Source organism: Protopterus annectens, chromosome 12.part0 (genome assembly GCF_019279795.1).
Source record: "Protopterus annectens isolate FY-2018-M chromosome 12.part0, PAN1.0, whole genome shotgun sequence".
NCBI lineage: Eukaryota > Metazoa > Chordata > Ceratodontiformes > Protopteridae > Protopterus > Protopterus annectens.
This window is the reverse complement of record NC_056746.1, coordinates 1,466,519,003-1,466,545,981: the sequence shown is the minus strand read 5'-3', so window position 1 is coordinate 1,466,545,981 and position 26,979 is coordinate 1,466,519,003. Positions and strand designations below refer to the sequence as shown.

At 37.5% G+C, this 26,979-nt stretch overlaps 1 protein-coding gene across 1 annotated transcript in view; it reads left to right on the top strand.

Moving 5' to 3' along the window:
- The window catches only part of LOC122817250 (carbonic anhydrase-related protein 10), a 50,154-nt gene extending 24,624 nt beyond the window's left edge, over nucleotides 1-25,530 (top strand). The window contains exon 3 of the mRNA XM_044090467.1: nucleotides 24,918-25,530. Within this exon, the coding sequence (XP_043946402.1) occupies nucleotides 24,918-24,940 (23 nt within the window). The 3' untranslated portion in view covers nucleotides 24,941-25,530. The remainder of the gene's footprint in view (nucleotides 1-24,917) is intronic.
- Nucleotides 25,531-26,979: the final 1,449 nt, after the last annotated feature.

Here is a 26,979-nt window from a genome sequence, read left to right as displayed (position 1 = left end):
CAATTAAATGGCAACAGAATGTCTCATCATTCCAGTCTCTGTTGGTGTTTCACAAGGATCTATACTCGACCCCCTTCTATTTTATATTTTCACAAATAAACTTCACACTGGCACCAAACTTGTCCCATGAATATAATATGCTGATGGTTTAGCCCTCATCCACTCTGCCCTTTTCCTAACTAAATTTTGGAAGATCACCCAAGACTCCTTCTGTGCCATAACATTCTGGCTAAAAACTCTCAATTATTTCCAAACTCTAACAAAAATAAACTTATGTTCTTCACCCAAAGCAATTCCTTAACCAGAACCATACAGTTAACAGTATATCAGGCAATAACAAAATAACTGAAACAGTAAGGCAAACCAAACTACTAGTAGTTATAATTATTGTATCCTGACGTTTGACCACTGTATACTACAAGACATTAATAAAACTCATCAAAAACTCGGCTGTCTGTAATAGGGCAAGGGATACTTAACAGATACTGTAAGGAATACCCTAGCATCAATCTACTTTCTTCTGACACTAAGATATACTTCTGATATTCTAGCAAACACCTGTACTACGTATAAATCTTAACTTGGCTCCTGTTACTAAAAAGTTGCTAAATTTGCAACCCACCTTTCTAGCAAAACATATCATTGTCTTACGTTAAAATAACTAAACTGACTCAGACTCACAAACCAATTTACTTAATCACAGCTAGTCACTGCTCATAACCTTGTAGAATCTCTTCAGGAATGTCCAGCATTAGAAAACTATTCTACTACTCATCGACTGGAGAGCTTTGTTCAAGCAATAAACATCTACTAGCTGTCAGTGATTCTTACAACACTGCTGGAAATTCCCAGTACTCTTACTATTTTATCAAAGTTAAGGACAGATTTCTTACTCTTTTTAAACAGATAGAAAAAGTAAACAACTTCGAAACCTTGCTGAAACAGTATCTAAATAAATCCTGGCTATGTTGCTGCTGGTCAAAGGGTTAATCTTCCCCCAGTCTGTGCTCTTCCTTGTCTAACAACTGAACTGTGTCCTTTCTGTATTTTACTGACTTCAGATTACTATAAATTCTCTTGTAATTATTCACTCTTGATTTAATTGAAAAGCCTGCTTATGAAGTCCTGCAGGAAACCCAGGCAGCCTCCTTGTCCAGTTACTTCTGCAAGAACTGCACTTCTAATTTAACTGAAGAATTACAGGGCCAACTTCCTACTCCTTCCAAGAAGATGGAGTATTACCCATAACTCCCCTGCCCCTCTCTACCACCTCTCCAGCTCCTCCTGTCTTGCTGTTGTCAGGCTGATTTGAGGTAATTCTATCCTTCTGCCACCATCTCACTGCACCATAAGGACCTCCACAGAAAGAGATACAAATCTGAACACTGACTAGATATGCCTCTCCACATTAAAAACCCAAAACAATCTACTACTGCTCCCCTTTGGCTGGCACCCTAGCTTGCTATATGCCAGTCCAAGAGATGGCATGCATGCACTCTCACAGCAGCAATGTGTCCACTGCCTTCAGTTTTTTTGGAAGCCCTGGTCATACCACAGCCAGGCAACCTACCCCAAAATGCTGAGTCTCCTACATGCAAGTCAATAAGGGCAATCCTTGCTGGGGCTCCTTTTCTAAAATTACTTCCATTAGATAAACAAACCTTGAGATACAGTTGTCCCAGGTCCTAGCCCTAAAATTGCCTAAACTCTTTTACCCAATGCCACCAAGGTGGCCATTAGATCACTTAACTTCCTGGTCCTCCACAATTCTCTGTGTTCAATCAGCATCAGTAAGTTGAAAAACCTCCTTAAATTCACCCGTCCAAATGTTTTCTTTCACAGCTAAAGGTATACAAAGTATGATGAAAACACCCATATCCCTAGACAAGAAGCCCTGCAGGCTTCTCACCCCCACCCTCCATTACATCCTGACTAGTCTACCAGCTGCAACCCTAGCAGTGGGGAAAATCAGCAGCCACATTTTTACCTGCCAAAAGCTGGTGTTCTACCAGTGCTAACTCATCAGATCTGTTTTGTTTCACTCTGCCTCACTTAGGGTCCTCGATGTGAGGGTACTCATCTGCACCATCCTCTTCCACCTGCTACGCATTCCCTGGATGACCCCTTCCTCTATTAGTAGTTGACTTTGAGTCATCTGAAAAATCTCCAGTGGCTATGTGATAATCATTTACCATATTTTCTTTAGCTCTGCAGCACTTGACATCATGGAAATGAACAAGAATGAATTTCTCTTCTGAAAGCCCACCCCTTGCTATGCCAGTCCTTGACTGTTTGCCATAGCCTCTGCCTCACCCAACTCATATGACCAACCTTGCAACTTGACTGGTGGAACAGGCTCCATAACCTACACTCAAAATGTACCCACCTAACCTAGTGAATCTAGCCAAACCTTGCTCTGTATCTCATCATCAATTTTTTATGTATGTCCTGCTTTTTCACCCTAATATTATTGCCTTTTTTATTAAACATACATGCACACACACACACACACACACACACACACACACACACACACACACACACACACACACACACACACACACACACACACACACACACACACACACACACACACACACACACACACACACACACACACACATATTTATCTCTTCATCTCACTCTCTCTATCTCTCTATATAAACCTGTTTCAATCTTCTATACTCAGTCTCATCCCTTGTCTCTTCTTCCCCTCCAGCTTCCACTTTTTCTTTCCTTTAAGGGCATGGGAACAAAAGCTCAACCTCAGTTTTAACCCCAAAACACTCCCAAGACCCCATTATTATAGTTTTAATTTAATTTAATTTGATTTGATTTAATTTTCCATTCCTCTGTGTTTTGTATTCCTTATGCCTCTTCCCTTACTAGACAGCCTAGTATTGAAATAACACCCATTCACTTTGTGACTTCCAGTGCTAATGACTAGCATGTCCCCAAATACTACTGAGGCCACAGCCCGTCAAGAATTAACCCATACCTCTCCACCTGAACAAAGCCAAAATTAATGAGAGAGGGGGAACAAAGTTTCAAACTCTGGACAGCTTGTAATCCTTGTTCTCATAAACTTTAACATTGCAGCCATGTCAAGTTTCACCTTGACTGCATTTAGGAGGGAGATGTTGCCTAAACTTAACCAGATCAGCTGACTACCCAGATCCTGAGCAACTCTGGCTACCGACCAGATTAAGAATTCTCCCATTCCACTATTCAACCTTCTGCCTAAGTTCCTACAACCTTTTATCAGCACTGCTGCAAGAACTGGCCACCATTGTTCCAAGGTAGGACTTACATCTACTTTCTTTTTTTAATTCTTTCTTAATTTAAACTACATCATCTTTACTTAACTTCATGCAGTGTCCTTATGACAAACTGCAAATATAGGCACCTGCTGCATTCTTCCAGTCTCCCGTTGTCTGAATTAAATGCATTTAAAATTCTTCATTTATGTACTTAACTGTATGATATGGATGTCACTGCCCTAGCATAATAATGATATATCCCTGATGTTAGTGACACCTTCTCTCCCTCCCTTCACCCTCCAACAAGAGGACAATACACCATGGCCACATGCTAATCACATAGTAACACACCTGACCAACTGGGCTGATGACCGAGTTGACCAAGGATTCAGGGAACCAACTACATAACCGTCCCTGCTAGCTTGTTACATTGGTGCAACCCCCATGTTGTAGGACATCAGCGAAGAGAGAAAAGCAAGAAAAACATACAACTGAACCTCATGATGACAGGACAGTGCTGAAAGTGAGATTGTAGAATTATATATTAGAAAGGTTAGACATTAATTCATTCTGATGACCAGTAAGAGCAGGAAGTAACTTTCTGTCAAGTGGCCTGTCCTAGACAAGGTCCCTTCAGAAAATAGCAACACACCACTATAATGTCTGCCAAGCATAATGATTAATTGCCATTGTGCTAGGTACTAGATACTGCAAGACCACAATGGCCCCAATGCACAACACAAGCCTCCATCGCTGCTGTAGCCCTGTCAGTGTAACTAACCCATTGTGCAAGATTTTATCAAGTTAAACAAACAAAAAAACCCACCCATAGCTAACTGGCATACCTGCATCTGCCTCTCTGACCCTACCAGAGATCAGGTTTTACTACTTTGTCTGTATAAATACCACAAACTCTGATATATGATAGTATTATGTTTGATCTTGTTTTAATTCTACTATTGTCACACCTATGCCAAGAAAGATGTCTAAACACTTATCTACCCTGGTCAAGTCAAATAACTGATTCACCCAAAATAAAGGCCTGGTACCTGCCACACAGCCTAACACTGTTACAATGGACTCTAACAAAGGCATGTGCAAACTCCTACACTCAGTGCCAAAGAGGCTAAGTTTCTCTAACCTTCTCTTTGTATGTACCCAATATACAACTCCTCCATCCTTAACTCACCTGACTTCCTCATACCTAACCAATCACTACTGCTCACTCAACCCACTCCACCCTCTCCTCCCTTACGCAGTTCCTGCTAACTACCATAACAACAGTCAATGGCACAGCCATCTGTTCCCCATCCCCATAAGCATGAGTTTATGGACAAAATAGCCCACACACAAATTCCATTTCAGTTAGTGGACTTACAAGTAAGCTACATATACTTAAAAAAACATAATGACAGGATAATATTTTAAGTAAGCAAGGGAGAATATAACCAAGGTTGTAGGAGAAAATAGTGTACAAGTTGTTCCCTTTACTTCTTACTTCTGTTTTGAGTTAAAAGATGAGCTCTTATGTAGGGTAATTAAAGGTAGGAAGAACAGTTTGCATTAATTGCTAGTGCCAATATTTTATAGGATACTAGTTATACAGCTAGCCTATAGTCACATATTACTTTAGCTAGCAGATCTAAGAGGCTCTCTCTCTATGATAACCTACCTGTGGGAGAAATAAAAACCCCTTATTGAAGGTTCAAGTAGTTTATTCGGTTAAATAGGTAGATGGACAAAAGTTCTTGTTCTAATACATTAAATTCAACAGATTATTTAAAGGCAGTTACAGACAATGGTGGGAAGGCCCAGGGGAGCTGACTGGAATAAAATCTGGAGATGGAAAAACAAGGAGCCAGTCCCAAGGCTTAGAAGTTAGGCCCATTTCTGAAGATTCCTGAAAGACTTGTGAGGGTTTACCAGCTCAGATGCCTGTGGAACCTCATTTTTAGTTAAAACTTTTTTGTTTTTATTTTTAACAAGCAGATATAAAAATGCATCATGAAATACCACTATAGAATTATATTTAAGAAAATACTTTCAGTCAAAAGGAAAAATGCCTAGGCAATGGCTACAACCCAAAATCCTCCAAACAAAAATAAAATATACCATGTAAAAAAATGATTTAGTGCTTTCGTCTCTCTCTGCTAGAGACTAATCAGAATAAAAGCCATAACACAACAAGAAGATTAAATAGGCAACAGTTACTGCTGATTGGTTGAACAGTCAAATGCACAACTAAATATTCAAATAAGGAATTAAATATTTCAATATTGTCACTCTAATAAAAACTGTTAAAATAAAAACTATTTAAATGTCACAGAAATAAAAATAAGAATAGTATAAAAAATATTAAAATTTTAATGCTCTGAACTTGAGGGTAGGGACTAAAGATATATGATCATTAAGACTAGGAGATGTACAAGCTTTTAAACACAACTGACAAATAAGCTCCCAGTATTCTAGTTTGAGCTCCCACTCACCACCTCTTTCATGGAGATAACCTGTTCTAGTACCCAAAATGTAAATGTAGCATTGAATAACATGCATGTATGCAACGTTAGTCTCCACTTTTCTCATCTCGTACAAGTGCTCATAAACTCTGTGTTTTAATGCTCATTGCATTTTTGCCCATGTAGAAAGACCAACAGGTAAAGCTGTAAGCCAGATAGACTATCCCCTTAGCAAAACAATTATAGAATTTGGCACCTATTAAAATCATATTTAGAAGGGAAATAAATACTTCTGAATTATTTGTCGTATATAAACATTGTGGACACATACTACAAATAACCTTACAATTTGGTCCAATGGTCAAACAATTTTACCTTTCAAATATATTCTTAAGGTTATAACCTCTCTTAAAATTATATACCAAAGGCTTAGAAAAATCTTTAGGGGTATTCGGTATCACAGAAAATAAATCCCAATATTTTGATATAATGTTTTGTATACTCCATGTATCCTGGTTATAATTTATAACCGAAAAGTGGGCACTCCTATTCAGTTCCTTTGTGACCTCCCTTGTGTAGTTAACAACATTAAAAATTGTTCCCAAGATAAATGTCTCTTGGATATTTTTTGTGAGCTCACATGTTCTTCCTTATTTAAATTGTCATATCTGTTCCATTTCGGATTTAATACCATATGTAACTCATTTAACCTTATCTGAAAATAAAAATCATTTTATTAGGAGATGAGTTAAAGGGTCTATATTAGATAGTCGAATTTCTGTAACGCCGAACACCTAATGATTGAACCATTATGTTTGAAGTTGCAGAACTTCGAGTATCTAAAAAAAATAACTACACAATGCACAAAACAAAAATTTGTTTTAAACAGGGGGGCAAGCACTCCTGCACCCCCACACTCCCCGCTACTTAAATATACCAACTCTGAGATCGTACCACATTGAAGTGAATGGAAATCTTCACTTACAGAGATTTCCATTCAAATGCTCAAACTTTTACAAATTTGAACATATGGTCTCAACCATATGTGGTTCGAACTTGTAAAAGTTTGACTATGTGATAAGAACCCAAGTTAAATCAGGATTTCTTATTTTCAAGTAGAACCTTGTATCCACAGTACTTTTTACTTTTTGGTTCTTAAAACAAAACTTATTTTTCCTACAGAAAGCATCAGCATCAGTAGCAAACTGATATTTAGATGCCCTGAACGATAGCACAAAATATAAACCTTTCTTTAAAGAGACACATTATATATTGTAAGATCAACAGGTGAAATATTATGTACCAAGTCAGAAACTGGCATCTCAGAATTTATTTGCTGGCATTGTTTCTTGAAATATTTGATAAATACCTGTTTTATCCCTGTGCCTCCTTCTCCTATGCATCTCTTTAAAGGGAGTGTTAAGAGATCAAAGATTGTGTTAGTGTTTCAAACTAAAACCAAATTTCTGGTTAAATATCAAAGAGCACTTGATCCAAAGAATAAATACAGTGAACTGTAAGGTTGACATCCAGGAAAGGAAATGATGGAGAACATATATCCTATTAATTTGATGAAACCAAGAAAAAGCTGAATTTCATACAGAGAAAAGCAGTGAATATCTACTTGAAGTATAGTTAGAGGAATCATTGTCAACAATACAAAAACTGGAAGTAAGCACATTTCTCTTAAAGAATAAAGATTTTATTTCGGAAATGCCTGGGAGTAGTAAACTAATCAAACATAATAAACAGACAGATGAATCTAGAATGAAGGCAAGGATGAAAACACACAAATATCGTAAGAGAAAAAACTACCAAACATGTTCATACTCTGCATGGTAGAAAAGTCACAAAATAATGGAGTAGCCCAACTAGTTTCTAAACTTGATGGAAGTATTTAGAGTCTGTACTGATTTGGAAGCTGTCCCATGCTCAGAATTGGTGAAGTGATAGAGAATCTCAGAATGCCCAGATACTTGACAACACTAGACTTGAGGAAGGGATATGGGCAGTGTAATGGAAATGTGTTTACCGATGTTCAGATTCCATCAATATGTAAAGAATAAAGTAAGTTTATTATACATTTGAATAGTCAGAGCTACATGATCAATATCACATGACAAGCTACTGCAGCTCCTCTCTGAAAAAGTTTTATTGCATGCTATCTACGCACTGCATAACACTTTGTTTAAACTTTTTGTTTTATTCTGTGATGCAAAATATTGCAAAATGCAGACACATTTTAAGGTAAAGCATCACATCATGTGTGAAAGGGATTGTTCTAAAATCTGTTTTAATACTAATTTAAATATAGTTTTTCTGTAGCCAGCCTAATTAGTGTGACAAGTGTTGCTGAGAAGAACACAATTAAAAATAACTACACACATATTGCAAATGTATGCTGCAATTTACATTTGTCATCTCCTATTCTTTAGTTTGCATGAAACATCATAATCCATTTGTTGATTCTAGTGATACATCATGCATTCTAAAGTGGTATATTATCCACACTGTGTAAAGTGAAAACATCTGTCAGTGTGTTAAAAGGCATATCATATTTTAAACTTGTAATGCTGTTTCTAACAAAGACGCTATTGAAGTGTGGAAAGTTATTAAAAGTAGCAATCTGCCATGAACAGTTCCTTAATTTGCTGTGCTGTGCCTCATATGATCTAAACATGGCTTGTAAGAAATGTATTGTAGACATTTCAAGGAAGCAAACCAAAATTAAAATGAATTAATATGGTTAGAAATCAAAACTTATTGATTTTATTAAAAATAAGTAACAGTCATCATAACTGGTTAGTGTTTTCATGTGTAGAGTCAGATTTGTTTAATATATTAACATTTCAATAGAGACTTGGCTATATATCAGATTTGAATTGGTCAATAAAGATCAACACTACTGCTTTACTAGGTTTTCTTACTTTCGTGTTTTTTTTTCTACTGTGGTTTACTGCATTTTCAGATTTCATTGGTAATTGGGTGTATATTTCAGATGTGGATATTACTGGTTAGGGAAGGATTAGTATGCTAAAATGGCATCCATTTCCTGGGTAATAATGTTACAGTAGTCCTCCACTGGCTGGACACAGATGTTTTCTTACCTCATAGTTTGTTTTTCATGTTAAGTTCAAAACCACTGAAGTGACAATTTAAGGTGTTTTATTTTGCCAGTTTTCTCATTTGCTTAGTCCATTATGCACCTGTTGGTATTGGAGAAGAATATATATATATATATATATATGTAGAGAGAGAGAGAGAGAGAGAGAAAGAGAGATAGATAGAGAGATAGATAGATAGATAGATAGATAGATAGATAGATAGATAGATAGAGATGTATTTTTTCCAATATTTTTCTCCAAGGGTTACATACCACATTCTCCTCCATCAGCTCACTTTTGTGTTCATTTTGTAGGGCCCATGTCCAATCATTCATTTTACCACTTTGTCCATAAAGACCAAAAGGATTCCCGACTGCCATTTTTTTTTTCTGTGTACCTCCCCCATCTTCCTTAAGCAAGATGCCTGGTGTCTGGCATTTATTCAGCTTTGGCAGCAACATGAATGGGCTAAAATTTCCTTGTAGCTAGATCCTCCTAGTTCTCTAATTATTGGTCAGCCCCATTTCACCTTTGGTTCCAACTGTTTCTTTTGCATTTTGGTTAACTCTGCAGTTTATGGATGAGCTTTTGATCAGCAGCTTTGTTGGCTTATGTTCCTGAGGTTTTGAAGACATAGGTTCGTGAGTAGGGTCACATACAACCCATAGCTTGAGGCTGTATATGCCTTGGGCCTAGTTTCACCTTGCATCTGGACCAGCCAAGTACCCTGCTGATTGAATAGGCCAACTTCACACATCATTCAGACTGGATTTCCATTAATGCTTGTAATCTGTACATGCTCATCATTGACTGATTGGCCTGGGTGACTCCTTAATTCACTGAGTCCTTGGATTTCAAAGGCTTTAGTAGGCTGAGCTGTCACAGCACAGGCTGGTATTCTTCTGGGGCTCTGGGTTTGCCCTTTCCTGATTTACCAGTACCTCTTTTAGTAGTCTGTCTTGGTTTGTTTAGCTATTCCCATGCACGCTGCTTCTCTTTCTCCATAGCACTTTTCAGGAGCTGTAGGTAGCAGTCACTCAGCAGGATGCAAGATGATTCCTCATATATGACTCATGCACACATCCTTGGCATTATGCTTGTGCCTTTGGTCCAGGAACCCTAGTTAACTACACTGGCCATAGTGGCAACTAGCAGCAATGCATTTTGAATCCCCATGCAACTTTCATGCTTATTGCTGGATCAGCTGCAGGCAGCAATGATGTGGGTTGTAGTTCACTATGAAATCCTTCTACACAAGTTGCCTGGTAAATGGCCTGACCCACTTCACTCTTGGTTCAGATTATTAATCCTCACGATTGTTAATTCCTCATTCCAGGTATTGTTGATTCAGCACCCACTGTAGCTGTCCCATTGGTTGATGCTACCTGTGGTTTACAGACTTTACTAGACTAATTTTGCATCACCCCTTTTAAATGTCTGTTTTATCTGCATTGTCACCCACTTATCCAGCACTAACCCCCATCCACACCCAGTAGGGTTTTACAGAGCAAAGTTAGTATGTTTATTAATGAGCAGGTATTTTTTATATATTAATTTCTTGAATCTTCTGCTGCTCCTTATTGCTCAATTCAGGTTTGATTTAGAGCCGAGTTTCTGCTGCTATGCTCCTGTATTCAGCATACAAGTTAAAGGTTTCTCTGTTCAGCTTTGTAAAAAAAAGTATGATGAGTTTACTAATGGAATCTCTAATCAATTATTAATATTTCTGTTTATCTTTAATAAAAAGTAAGTTTAGCTCTCTTAAGTGTCTTGGCAGATTTGCTCTTTTTTAGTTTAGTGCAATTCAGTGACGAGCGTTGTCGCCTCACAGTAAGACGTTGTCCTGTTTGATTCTCAGCTAAAGCGTCTTCTGTGTGGAGACATGCGTGAATGGGTGTACCTTCGTTGAAGGTTGTGCATCAGGGCTGGCAACACGGCACATAAAAATCTACTGCCAATCATTAGTGGACCGGAGTTCTGCTGTGGCGACCCCTAACCGGGAAAAGCCGAAAGACACAAGTGACGAGCTTCAGTGCACAGTTATCTTTTAATTTTCATTTAAAATTTTTCAAGTGAATATCATGTTACTTATACCATTTGTGATACAGAGAATGCATGCATCATTTTGTGAAGTAGTGTTTACTTATTTATTCCATTTGGGTTACCACTTAGTCTGTTGATGCCAGAAGCCATTTTCAGCATGAAAATATTTTTATTTCATTCACAGAAATGTATTTATTTACATTTATGCACTGTGAAAGTCCGACTTGGAATAAAGCCAATTTTTAGTGGAGGGCCAGGGAGAAAAGCTCCAGACACATGTTTTTGTAACATGAGAGGAAACCCACACAAACACAGGAAATACATGCAGACTACACCAAAGGTACCCTAGCCAAGAATTGAACTAGAGAACTTCTGACTGTGAGGTAATGACACTACCACTGCACTACTGTGCCATGCACCCAAAACCAGCACAAGACTGAATTATGCTTGTATTAAAAATGAATTTGAAATTAAATCAAAACTCACTTTTTGGGCTAGAAAATCATAGATCTGTGAAACATGGTTAAAGCCTATTGTACAGTACTTTTACTTAAAATAATGAATTTCAAGCTCACTATTTTATCAAGGAAAGGGAATTTTCCTTACACTAATATCACTTAGAAAGAGAGTGTAATTCTGCACTCTGAGACAATTGTTCTAATAACTATTACATTCACATTGTGCTATCGATACCAAGTGAAAGAGAAGTGAACATAAATGTATGTGGGTCACATGTAGTAAATATGATCTTATTTCTCATTATAAGCATAGTGGTTTGGGATTTGTCTGAGCTGTGGGAGCAACACAAACTGTATAGGGTAATACTGGGTGGCATTCCTGTAAACATGACTGTTTTACAAGTAACAGAGACTATCATATGTAGTACAGATCAAAATATTTTAAGATACACTTTTATTTCATGGCTGTAGAGTAATTTTATTTCATGGCTACAGTTCTCTACTTTTGAGGGAAAACAACGTTTTGTACAATTATTTCAGAAATGATAGTCTGAAAATTCTTGTAAATTATTTGAGGCTATGTCATTGATAGTCATAATCAGAAATGTTGAGGAAGTGTCTTAAAAGCAAATGGGTAAGGGGGATTTGTGATGTAGGCTCATTTTTACACTAAACAAACTATGGCTGTTATTAATCACTAAGGAATATATTTAGAACTAGTTATATATGAAAGGTTATCATGCATCTAATCAGTCTTGTATGCATTGCAAAAGTTTAACTTATATATACTGCAGTGTTTAATATCACTGAAACAGCAATATCAACTGTTCCCAGATCATATTTCTAAATAGCATAGCAGACCTAATTTCAAATAAAAATAAATGACCCTTTCCTCATACATTGTTCCAGAATTCACGTCACATTATCGGTATTTTTGAGGGGGTTGTATGCCATAGATATCTCCATCACCTGTATTTTCTTCCCTGTTTTTTCACATACCTTTACTTATGTACACCACGCACATGCTTCTTACCCAGCTCACCTTGTTTTTCCTCACTTATCGTAACCAGTACTGTTTGTAATGCTCCACATCTAACCACAGGGATTTCTATACCTCACTACTAAAAGCCCTCTGTCAGCAAACAAACAATCATACATAAGATAACGTGCTGTATAACAGTCATAATCCTCACTTTGTCATATCTTACCTATGTTATAACACAGTCTCAGTCCACTTCTACACTCCTAATAAAAACTTTGTGCAGTTCTAGGTCTGGTCCTTATTTATAATTACCACTTTAGAATTTTGTCCTGCATTCAGCACATTTAAAGATTAGTGTCCATTCATCCCATCACTGGTCATATTCATTCATATGGCATTTTTGTTTTAGCTCACCCACAACTGACTGGCAGCAGCCACCATCTTTTCTCCTTGTTCACCAGGTCTACCAAAAATGTCTTTGCCTCCCCCATGCTCAACCTGACCCATACAGCAGGCCATTGAAGAGATCAAGGATGCTGCTGCAGTATCATTCTGCTGCAGGGGGAGTTGCATAAACCCACTAGCTGTTGGCAGCCATGCAAGGTCTGTTATGGCTGCCTTTGGGAGTTGCATGCACACCCTCCTAACCAAAATATATAATGCCTGCAGTATGAAGCCTCCCAAGCTCTTAATTTTGCTATTGCAACAAGTCTACACTGCCTCCCAGGGATGTACAAGCAGTAGCTCACTCCTACCCTCCTTGGCTGGTAAGCTCAGCATTTCTGCTGCTAGTCAAAGATGTGTCATGCAGGTCATAGTCAGGACTTTATCCTTCTGAACCACAAAGTCAAGGTATCATAGTTATTAATACTACAATAGCTTCCATTATCCCCCTTCTTTATCCATGGGATAGGTGCTTGACCCAGAGACTCCCCATACTCTGGAATAGACTGCCCATACATGTCAAGCAGAGCACCTCATTGGCCCTCTTCAAAAGGAACCTTGATGATTGGATGGGAGATAGGAAATTCACCTCGGGGATCATGTCAGTCGCCCTGCAAGACAGGGGCCCAGAGAAGTAAATATTGTGGGAACAAATTTCCAGGGAATTGTTATGGCTAGGCTTGCATAGGCCTTAGGGCCGATAGCCTAGTACCAACCTATGAACCTATGAAATCCTTTTCTTTGCATTACAGAATTTTGGCATCAGTATCAGCATGAAAACAATTAGGCAACCTTAACAGAAGGATATTAAATATGGATTACTTAAGTATATATATTCATAAAACTTAAAAACTATTGCAGTCTGCATAAATTTCTCTGTTTCTTTTTGAATGATAATAAAGGCAGAACCTTAAATATAAAACAGTTGTTCAAACTTCTATAACACTGAAAAGAATTAAAAACAGTTTGCACTGACCACATTTCATAGACAAATCAGTGGTGCAAATGTCTCCTACAACCTAATCCTCTAAGTGTAAAACTTCAATGACATTTAGTGACATACGTGTGAACAATCTCTTACCAAATATTCAGGCCACCCTTACTCCTCACTAGCACTCACTGGTTAGTTGACTTAGTTTTCACGTAATGTACACACAAGATACCCCAATTCATAGTGTCAAGTCTAGATTTCCAAACTATCCAGCCATCTTATTTCTTGTTCCTGAGATTTCATGCATCCTCAAATGTCTCATCTCACATCCTGCTAATCATCATCAGCATCTGTTTATCTAGAAGGAACTGTTTCTTCTAGATAACAGTTTCCTTCCAACTCTGATGCACCTGAATTTGAATGTAGTTGATGCAGTGGGTAGACTGGATAATCCCTCGGGTGGTGTTGAAAAAACAAACTGAAATGTCCTCCAGTTCTAGGCAAATATTTCATAGCTCTTTTGTGTTTATAATGTTTATAAATAACTCTTACAGTAATGTGGCATTACAAACACACTTCAAATCATGGCTGCTTAAATGCTACTGATATTGCTTACATACTGATTGGCATTCAAGCTGATCAACAGTGAGTGCAACACTGACTTTCAGGGACTAACTTTCACCTGTTCTGCAGTGACAAACATGTCCCTAACAGCTTGCAGATGGGAAGTGGACCTCTTTGCAACAACATAACCATGGCTTTGATTGAATATCAATAGTTTACCACCCCAAATGATCTTCAGAACAGATAAAAATTATATGCAAAATTTCAATCTCTTTTTTGTTTACACTTCTGCATCACATCCTCAAATTTCAAATAATGTTTTAATATCACTTCGGATTAATTATGTTCCACAGACAGAGATTTCAACTCCATTGACAATTTTTCACTCATTGACACATGTTCTACAGTATTTTCTCTTTTTAATAACACACCAAAAATTCAATCACAGTTAGCTTTGTTTTTTCTCTACTTGTCTTTAATCTTTGATGGAGGCAAGTGCCTCACCTGTGCTATTTCTGGGGACTCTTTCACAAAACCAGTCCTCTCTGCCATTTTCTTTTCATGCATTCTATGAACATATTTTTCTCCACCTTCTAAGATTTACATTTCATTTAACTGACGGTCCATCTATGCTAGCTGCTTCATCATCATTCTTGGGACATCAAAAATTATGCATATTTGGTGTTTGTCTAGAAGTATGAATTCCAGGTAGTTATAAAGGCATTTGTCTTCATCAGACACAGCTACAGTTTTATAGAAATATCAAATACGCCAGTCACATTAGCTAGATCAATATGAATGACTCCAAAACTACAGCCACATTGTCATGGCTATTTGCTATTGGAATGGCACATCATGGTAGTACCATTCTAACTTAAATACAAGCTCACATTCATGGTATCACAGTTCGATCATGTAATCTATTTTTATCACCATCAAATAAGAGTTGAAACCCATGTTCTTCGACTCATCCAGAACTGCAATGAATAAACTAATTCAACTTTGATAGCTAGTAGCTTCAGCTTCTTAAAAGATGATTCAGCCTCAGGGGGCAACTAATTTCAAGAAGCACTGAGAATGTGTGCCATGATATATATTAGTTTATTGAAGGTTTGATGCTAGCTACAGTGGAGGGCTGACATGGAATTAGGAGAAAATGGAGATTGTGGGAGTGATGGGAGCAAAGAAGGAGAATGTGAGAGAGAACAAGTACTGATAGTGAATATCAGTGATGAAGTGGTAATGCAAGAGGTGAGTGGGTTTAGAAGGGGAGATGACTCCTGCTTATCATGAGAGTTAGAGTTTTTATATATAATGTCCATATGTGAGGGTAGATTAAAATATTAATACTTGATTCACAGTGCATAGTCTTCTTTCCAATAACTTGGGCCTAGGTCAAAGATGAGATACTGGACTAAGGGTTTCATGTTGTGGTCTGTCAGTACTTTCTTTCTTTCTGAGAATTCATTTTCCTGAATGATCCATTGATATAACAAAGGATGAGATGATCCTTAAAAGCTGTGGTCGTGAGTATAAGCTTAGGGTGTAGGGAACTGGCTGAAGATGCATTGTATTTGCCTTTCCAGACCTGGTCTATTCTAAGTACATTTACTAATTTATTAACCAGGTAAAAGGCTTGACCAGAGTGGAACTTCACCAAAAAAGGGTAGCTCAAGCTGTTTTTGTCATTGCTTACGTCAAGTAATACAGCAAAGTGACTGACAAAATAGAGGGTGTGGAAACAGCCTGTGGTAGCTCTTTTCTTGTTTATTTTTTTGTTTGTTTTGTTTTTGTGAAGAAAAAGAGGTTGTAAAAGGCAATAGCTGTCTGACACTGAATGTCATCTATGATCTAATGGGTGTGAAGGAGAGCTATAAGGAATCGGTACCACCACTAAAGAGGAAGGACAAGGGAAATGGATAAATGGAAGAGAACAGGGTATGAGTAATACAGTCTAGATGCTCAACAGTGCCAGAAGCCAAGATGGGTGTACTTAATAAGGCTGGGAAGAAGAGGTATGGATGAATAATGGGAAATGATGGGTGATAGAAATCATGAGATATAGGGCATTTATGAAGGGCATAATAGGTTAGGGTGGAGGGGTGGCAGAGTACATGATGGAAGGTCTTCAGAGTCAGCTGGTGTTACCATTGTTAAGCAAAATTCACCAGAGATTTTATTAGTAACACAGTAAATTTTAGTGTTTTATACAGGCATTGTCAGAAACGTTACTGCAGGCCTAAATGTTTTCTGGTATTTAAGTGATCTTAGCACATTTATTTTTGATCTTTCAATGTCCTAAAGGCAAGATTAAAAAAGGCATTGAATCTGAGCAGTTTGAGGAGTTGGACTAGTGATACCATTGGGAAGAAAAATAAGTAAGACCTCAGGAAGAAGGGTTACCTGTAAAGGTACAAGGATCATTAAATCATCTGGTAAAAGTGAAGAAGCACAAAGGCACGAAAAGTCACGGGTAATCCAACAAACTTTATTCTGAAGTGCTTTTCATCCTGCTCACTAGCAGGACTTCATCAGATAAAAGATACTATCAAACTACATGGTTAAATAGTGGATGGGCATTACAATCAAGTCAGGCTTCAATTAGCTGCCTTAAAGGGGTATTGTTCTCTGTTACACACCTGTATTTGCTGTAATATGTGTGAAACAACCACCTTTGTAAAAAGTAATAAGTAATAAATCCTGAAGAGTAAAAAGTCAACAACATTGATGAAAGTCATTACAATAAAAAATGTTACAATAAAAGACAATACAATAAATTACCACACTCCTATGTCAACTAACTAAGTAGGTAAATGGGTAGGATTAATAATAATTAAATAAATAAATAAATAAAAAAGGTCCTACACCTTCAATTTTAATTGTCCCAATAATAATAATAGGTAAGTATGTAGGTAGCCTTAACCCAACTACTGTCTTTGTAACTACCCACTTAATAACTCTTATATTTTTCTTTAACTTCCCTTGTAAGCAATTCAGCAGCCTACCGTGGACCAAATGAAAACACTCCCCCCACCAGGTCAACGGAGTCCTAGATATTTCACTCAGTGAAGGTTAGGTGTCCCGCACCCCTTTCCTGTCTGCTTTCTTCTCTTTCACCACTAGGTGGCAGCACCTACCAACCATAATACGGTACTACTTGTATCTTACTTGGCTCCTCTCCTATGAAGCTGTCTAAATAGCTTAAAGAGCTGGTATTATCACTGTTAATAACCTGGTAATTTACCCCCTGTACAAAATTCCATAACTAAATTGAACCCATTACTTTCATTCCTGAAAGTTATTTCTCCTTACCTAATTTTATATCTACTATACCTGCTTACCTTTCTATCTCATTTGCAGTGGCTGATACTTTTTCTGCTGCTGTTTTTCTCTTTCTGTTCTTCCCCACTCTGTTCGCCCTGCGGGCTCACTCCGCTCCCCTACCCTACCCCCAATTCCCACCCACCCCACTACCTCTACACTTATACCCACATAGCCACTCCTGCTTCCTCTCCAACTACTAAACTCCACCCCTTTCTCCTCCTATCCCCTCCCCTTCACAACTTCCTTTCACCACAAATCCCACTTCATCCTCAGCCTTAATCAATTCACCTCATATCCCACTTCTTCCTTAGTGTTAACTATATTATTCTCAAAGAACCTAAACATGTCTTCAAAATATACATCCTTCTCATTTCAACTACTTCTGTTACTGAACATAACCCTCATCTACTACCTTACCCAGCCTAACACCTTAACTCACATCCCACTCTTTCATACAACCAGCTCTCTCAACACACCTCACACGTACACACTAATATCAATATCTCCTACACTTTACCCCATCAACCACAATCTATGCTTTCATTACAAGCTTATCTCACCTTATAAAACCTCAACTCCCACTATACACACCATATCCCCCATACCTCCTTCTACACACATTACTTATGAAAAAAAAAACACCTCTACTACATAATGCAACTTCTAACATCCCTACTATTATCTGGGGATATACACCCTAACCCAGGCCCAAACACCTCCTCCTCTACATCTAAATCCATCCTACTAGCATCCCTCAATGCACAAAGCTTAGCTAACAAAATTCCAAACCTACAAGCCTGGCTACACCATAACAAACCAGACATCTTAGCCATATCTGAAACCTGGTTAAAACCTCATATGAAAGATGTTGAGAAAGATGTTGAGATAGTACCACCTAACTACTCCATTATCAGAGCAGACAGAGCCCAAAAAAAGGTGGTGGAGTAGCTCTTCTCTACTCATCCTCTCTATGCATTACTCCCTACAATAAAGCTATTCCCTCATATTTCAGTAACGCAGAATTAATACTAGCTCAACTTCGATTAAACAAACACAAAAATATATGCATAGCCTCCCTTTACATTCCCCCTGGCAACAATATCTCTGTACTTGAAGATATCCTCTCCTGGTTTTCTACCAATATCTCTAATGAAACCATTATCATGGGAGACACCAACATCAATTGGTCCTCCATTCAGTCCCCTACTCCCTTCCTTAACATCAACCTGTATAACTACTCTCAACTCATCAACTCCACTACTAGGCCCTCTAAAGATCTTAATAATGGCAGTATTCTAGATTGGATCTTAGTCTCTCACCCCCACTACTACCCTGAAAGTGGAACTCTTCCTGACTCCCTTAGTGACCACCTTCCCATCTTTGCTAGACGTCTTCCTTCTCCTTTACAAGTTACCCATAATTACGTCACTTACAGATACCAAAAAAACTTCAACCCAGAAGCTTTCTCTGACTCCCTAAAATCACTTAACTGGTAACCCCTAAAAACTCTCCTGCTAGAAAATGCTATCACTCAGTTTAATACTACTTTCCTAAATCTTTTAGATACCCATGCTCCCTTAAAAACCAGAAGAATAAAAAACAAAACTACCCCCTGGCTAACAAAAAGCACACTAACAACCATGTGACTTAGAGACAAAGCCTGGACATGCTATCAAAAGCACAAATCTCCCACTACCCTCAATGAATACAAAACTCTTCGTAACACGGTTAAAAAGCTTATCACAGCAGACCGGCAAAACTACTTCTCCTCACTTCAAAATAAACATAAAACCGACCCACTAAAATTCTGGAAAGGTATAACCACCCTCTTAAAACCTGATATAACTGAAAATCCAATCCCTAGCCCAAATGTACAAGACAATGATCTTGCCACCCAATTTAACTCTTTTTTTATTGACTGTTTTTCCAAACTAACCTCTTCCTTCTCTAACAATTATCCACCTCCTACTTCCACTTGTCCTCTCCCAACACCCCCCCCATCTCCACTCTATCATTCTACAACCTCTCAACCCCTTACATTCTCCCTGATACCAATCCCTACCTCTACCATAAAAAAACTCCTACAGAGGCTAAAACCATGCACCAATGCCCCCGATAACATTCCCTCATATTTCCTCAGCATAGCTGCTGAAGCCATCGCTCTCCCAATCAGTATCCTAATCAACCGCTCTATACAAGAAGGTCTTGTTCCACAACTCTGGAAAAAGGCTTTTATCATACCCCTTCACAAAGGAGGTAATAATACTAACATCACCAACTTCCGGCCCATCGCTATCATCTCTCCTATTTCAAAAATTCTAGAGAAATGCATCCATCTTCAACTCCTTCCCCATCTATTAGACAACAACCTACTAACTCCTATCAACACGGATTCCGACCCAATCATAGCACTATGATGGCCCTCCTATTGTTCCTTGAAACTGTGAATAAAGCTCGAGATTCTGGTCTCACTGTATCTACCATCCTACTCGATCTCTCTAAGGCCTTTGACACTATCTCCCATAACCTGCTACTTACTAAACTTTCTAAGCTAAATCTATCACCTTCAACTCTCAATTGGTTCACCAGCTATCTCTCCAACAGGCAGACCTGTCAAGTGGAAAAAAGCCACCTCCTCCTTCCTTAACACCCCTACTGGTGTCCCACAATGTTCCATATTAGGCCCCCTCCTCTTCAATATTTTCATTAATGATTATTACCACTCTATCCCCTATGCTAACATCATCCAATATGCAGATGATTCTACAATCATCTGTGCTGCCTCTTCCATCCCAGCTCTCCTAAAGCTGACTCAAGATGCCTTCTTCACCACAGAACAGTGGATGAAAGACAACCATCTTGCACTTAATGCAGCTAAATCAAAACTAATGATATTTACCCCCTCTAAAACCAACATGTTTGATAAGACAACTATTCTCAATCACCAGTCGAAATAACACACCACTTGAACTGGTATCTGATACCAAACTACTAGGAGTTCAAATCGATGACAAGCTTAAATTTGACTCCCATCTACTACTAAACATTAAAAAGACCCACCAAAAACTTGGCCTGCTCTACCGACACAAGCGATACCTCACCCCAGCTACCAAGCTCACTCTCTCTACCACATTTCTCTTACCCTCCCTTCTCTATGGTGCCCCTCTTTTAACAAACCTACAATCATCTCTCAAAACCAAACTATCCTCATGCTATAATAAAGTAGCCAAATTTGCCACTAGCAACAAATCTTCAACCCATCTCTGTGCACCACTCCACAAACTAAATTGGCTTGAACTTCCCAACTTCCTCTCCTATACTCAGCTCACCTATGCACACAAACTCATTTTTCAGCCATCCCTCTGTCCCTCCCTGTCCACTACCTTTAAAATGCACCACACATAAAGACTTCTCAGATCTACCAGTCAAAACCTAATAGAAGTCTACAGACCCCTTCGTCCCCCAGGACAACTTCAATAGTACAACTAGTTTTTTTGTCCTTTACTTACGTGTTTGACACAGACTGGGTTTCATACCTGGATATAGACCTTAGTAAGGACTTGATGAAAAATTCATATGTAACGAAGATCTACAGAAAACACACATATTCAAATTATTTCCTTCACTTTAGTAGTTGTCATCCTTGGCATCAGAAAAAGTCAATTGTTAAAGGACAGTTTGTGAGGGCCGCGCGTATGGTCACACTTGAACCTGACTTTTTGAATGAATGCCACAAATTGAAGGACATGCTCCTCGAGAGGTTATCCTGATGGTCTGATAGATGCCGTATGTGAGGAAGTTAAAATTAAGAGAGAACAAGGTACACACAGACCAATTCTAAGTTTAGCATTTGACAAGACTGAAGTAACCAATTTCAATTGTTGTCGTAATCTTGAATATACAACTAGTCTGATTACTCCCTTTAGTAGTAATGCGAAGGAGAGCAAGTTAATTTTATATAAAAATTGGGAAGTAATCAGGCGAGATTTTCACATCTCTGGTAAGTTTGAGAATGGTCCCCACATTACATACATGAAAGGAACAAACTTGAAGAGCTTGTTGGAAGCCAGAAAGCCTGCATTAAACTTGAAGTGTGGTATGCATAGATGTCAGATGTGCAATTATTGTAAATATATGAGCACAGGCAAAGACGTAGTGATCAGGAACATTGTTTACAAGACTAATTTAATGTATACCTGTTAGTCTAAATCAGTGGTTTATGTGACGCAATGTCAAAGTTGTGCCGCTTTTTATATCGGTAAAACTGACCGTAAGTTGAGAGAATGTGTTTATGAACACTTTACAAAATAAGAAATCAAAATTTAGACAACGCCTTGGCCCAACGTATATCCTTGCATCCCCACCATTCTTTCTTGTTTAGGGCCATCGATTCAGTAATTGATGACACACATGGTGGCCCTCTTTCATTGTTATTGGAACAGCTTTAATTATGTTGGCAACTTCGTGCTGGGTCATGTTTCAGCCCAGGTTTAAACAAAGTTGTATCATTAGCATGCATTCTCAAATTAAGGAACTTGAGGCACTAAAAATTGCACATCTTGGAAGACAATGAAGCTATGTGGTTAACTACCTGGTTAATGCATTGAAACATGGCTCAATGCATACATACATATATATATATATATATACATAATTTTTAATATGTTTCAATGTAGCCTCTAACATCCATGTTTTTAATAGTAAAAGGAGGGAAATTATTATTATTATTATTATTATTATTATTATTATTATTATTATTATTATTATTAGGACAATTAAAATTGAAGGTGTAGGACCTTTTTTTAAATGTATTTATTTATTTATTATTAATCCTACCCATTTACCTACTTAGTTAGTTGACATAGGAGTGTGGTAATTTATTGTATTGCTTTTATTGTAACATTTTTTATTGTAATGACTTTCATCATTGTTGTTGACTTTTTATTCTTCAGGATTTATTACTTATTACTTTTTACAAAGGTGGTTGTTTCACACATATTACAGCAAATGCAGGTGTGTAACAGAGAACAATACCCCTTTAAGGCAGCTAATTGAAGCCTGACTTGATTGTAATGCCAGTCCACTATTTAACCATGTAGTTTGATAGTATCTTTTATATGATGGAGTCCTGCTAGTGAGCAGGATGAAAAGCGCTTCAGAATAAAGTTTGTTGGATTACTCGTGACTTTTCGTGCCTTTGTGCTTCTTTAGTTTCATTTTACAGTCAGCAGTTTGTATTTGGTAAAAGTGACCTGGAAAGTGTAAATACTATGTACATGTACGAAGTTCAGGACTGCAGTACCTCTTGAGTATTCTGTGTACGTCAAAGAGCAGTAATCTTGGAGTTTGTATATATATATATATATATATATATATATATATATATATATATATATATATATATGTTTACATTAGTAGCAGGCTTATAAATATATCAGGGAGGTAAAATGCCTTAACACCATTACAGAGATTATTGATTTCACTGTATTCACTTGATAGTTGCATATTTTTTTTATTTGATCATTTATGAGGTAAGAAGACAGGAAAGGAGTTGAGGACCTATGAACTGTCATAACAGATGCAATGTAGGGAGCATTAAAGAGTCTTGATAAGGGAAAGAGGAAGAGCAAGGCAGCCTAGATCATTAGGGAGGTGGAAACAGCCATGAAGTGTAACTGAAAATTTATAGGGAAAGAAAGGAGAAGTTGGAGGATGGATAGAAGATATATGCTGAGGCCAAAAGCAGCAAAAGTGCAATAAGATGGCAAAGAAGAAATTTATTCATTTACTTATGTGCATTTGTTTTTGGGATAGTACAACTAGTCAGTGCATCTTTTTAGAGGAAGCCCAGGGAGAAAAGCTCCAATGTTAAATTCCATAATGCAATATACAATATGGATGAGCAATGAAGAAGAAAGTAAAGCTTGACAACATATACCTCCTTTTAAATGTTAGCAATTTCTCTTTATTACGGCTTTATTTCCCATCCCGTCTGCCTAACCAGCTCACTTCTGCTATTTTCTAACCTATTTTAGTTCATATTGTCCTAATAAACATCATCTGTTCCAGCCTCCTTTCTCCTTACTAATCACCTTCCTTCTTCTACCATCTCCTCCATCATCCATAGCAACTTTTTCTCCTGATACCATCTCTTCCTTTCATTAATTGTATTTGCAGTTGAGCCATTACCTTTCATCTCTCATGGGAGATGGTGGCTGTCCCAACAGACCATTTTCTCATCTTCCTAGTCCATCCTCCCTCCTCCACCTTTGCAACCCCCTATGCTTTCTCACACCCCTTGTACAAGGTGTTGAACTGAACAAGGTGTTCATCTTACTGCTAAACATTGGTTCAGATAGTACCCCACTGAGCACTGTAGCACTCACCAAGCTGCTAGGGACCACTTCATCGTCCTTGGTCATTTCCACTAACAAACATGTTTTTTCTGCTATGTCATTAGCTTCCACAAGGACCAGTTTATGAATACTGTATGTGGGCATCACTCTCCTGTTGTGAACATTTGCACTGTTGCCTCCATCCTGGTGAGGAGTAGGCTTTGAGACTGCATTTATCTTCATTGTACTCATTCTTTCACCTTTAGCATCCATCAATTTCCTTCCCCCAAAGCAAATTCCTGTGTCATTTATCAATTATACCTGTCACCTGCCTGCAGTGCTCAGTCTGTTGGCCACTCAGTTCCTATACTGCTCTTTCCACTTATTACCTTTTAATCACTTACTCTGTTTTCTACCTTTCCTATGGCAAAGCTCTTTTCTCATGCTATTTCCTCCATACACTTCTGCAGGAACACCCCCCCACACACACACACAGAATGGTCACTTCTAAGTCTACCTCCGCTCTGTCAATCTTTCTGTCTGTCTGCCCCAGCTGCCCTACCTTGGGTTATAACTGCTTGACAGCTCCCTCCTGGTTGTCTTCCCCATATCTGGTTCCTTTCCCCTGCTTTTCTGCTCTTTTCCTGCCTGTCTCTTCTACCCTCCTGGTTGTTTTGGTTTAATCAGTGTTATATTATTAGTTAAAAATGATGCTAAGTGTCAATGTGTCATCTTTACAGTATCAATTTGCCAATTTATGTTGACTATAGTAGCTACAATTTTCAGGCTATTGGTGATCAGGTGAGTTACTACTCTTTGGTAAGAAATTATTTTGAACCCTATATATATATATATATATATATATATATATATATATATATATATATATATTTTGTGTAAGGAATATTCTTTTTATACAGCACACTATATAAATGTGTGTACATTGTGTATTCAGTCAGCTGAAATAACAGATTTTGTTTATTAAACTCTATGTTTGTGTATTTTTCTTTTTCTAGTTAATGAATGGCTATTGAAATGAAAAGAACAGATGGAAATCTGACATCTTAACAGAAAATTAAAGCTGGAATTTTTTCAATGTCAAGAATGCATCCAGTCTCAGCCATGTTTGTCAGGAAATTTTAATTCCGAAACAGTACTGGTACCCCTTTCGAAATCAGAACTTTACTTTTTGAGAACAAACACAATTCTGAGATGCTGGATGGCTAACTGAAGTTCCTTCTCTGAACTATATTAAAGACATAAATGCATTAAACTTACAACTGAAATTTTGATACTTATTTGAACAATAGAACATGGATTCCTCTTCAGTATTTATCAAAAAATGACACTAATTATTAGCATATATGGACAATTCTAAATCTGTCTGGAATGAGCCAATGGAATTAAATTGTGTATACCAGGCGGCTCTTAGCAAACATTATTTTTACAGTATGGTTTCATCAGTGGGGAAAAAGAGCTCACAGAATTAAAAGACAGAAGAAATCTTCATTTGTGAATTGCCATTCTCTGGACTTTTCAATATGAAGTCGAGAGTACACTGCAAAATTTAATGCTAACCTTGTATATACATCACTGCTGGGAAAAAAAAGAATAAAAAACAAACTAAAATGGCTTTCTTTGCTATATAGTGGCAACTGAAAAAATCTAAGTGGATGCCTTTTTTGTTTCCTGTTTACAATGGTCATACACTGTGTTTGGTTACTGTCAGCAGCGTGATAAATGTAATTTAGAAGTTATTTGTTATTCCTGTTTCTGCTTAAATCCCCTGCTGAAATACATATATTTCAGATGAAGTAGCTGTAATGTAGACTCTTAATTTAGCATGCACAAGACTAATTAGCATAAATAAATGGAAGATATAAACATATGTTAAACATATTTCTAAAGCCTACATCACCTTATTGCAGAATTATTGTCCAAAAATAAGAAATGAGACCAAAAAATAATGAAAGACAATAGGCATCTATTCAAGAATAGAACTCTGGGATTTCTTCATTAACAATATGTATGATAAAAAGAAGTCAAGATACTTAGTTGATTATGGTTTAAGATCGTGACAGGTTCCTCTTACTACGTATTAAGCCTGAAAAACAATATATATTTTTCTCGCTTAAATGTGTGGCCACTTACAACACAGAAGTTGTATTGTTTTATTACTTCAATGGGGAAATACCTTATTGCTGCTTATAAGTGCTTAGATATACAATGAAACAATATAGCTTCATAAATAATTTAACTTGTTTTGTAACTACTACCTTTGTTTTATGTGTGTGTGTGTGTGTGTGTGTGTGTGTGTGTGTTTATATATATATATATATATATATATATATATATATATATATATATATATACATACATACATATGTGTATGTGTGTGTGTGTGTGTGTGTGTGTGTGTGTGTGTGTGTGTATATATATATATATATATATATATATATATATATATATATATATATATATATATATACACACACATATAGACATATATATACCATACATGTGTGATTCCTTAAAACCTCTTGTATTACAGACAACATGGGATATATGCAGATGACCCCTTAAGTATATCAGGTGTTTCAACTATATGGCAGTTCAGAATGCCCATGACTTTTTTCCTTTTAAGTCCGTTATGGACAGTTTCAGGCCAATAAAGCCAAACCAGACTAGCTGTGGACATGCATGTTTCAGCCTTCTTATAGCCTCATCAGCAAAGCATAAGTGAACTGTTTCAGTTACTCTTTGGATACTATATGGAATTACTATTTAACTGTAGCCTTCAAACAGGCTTCTTGTCTCATGAATGGAGAAAGGCACAGTCATCCCTCTGCAAAAAGGTGGGCCATCTACAGACCATGAAAACTACAGACCCATAAGTCTCACTAGTCTTATATGTAAAGCCATTGAAAGAATTATCATGGAGATGATCAGTAGAGATATAGCAAACCTCCAGACACTGGACCCATCCAGGTTTAGTTTCTTCCAGGCCAGAGCATGCTTACTCAACTTGGCAGACTTCTTTGAGAAGGTCACCAAAGCAATGGATGAGGGAAAAATTGC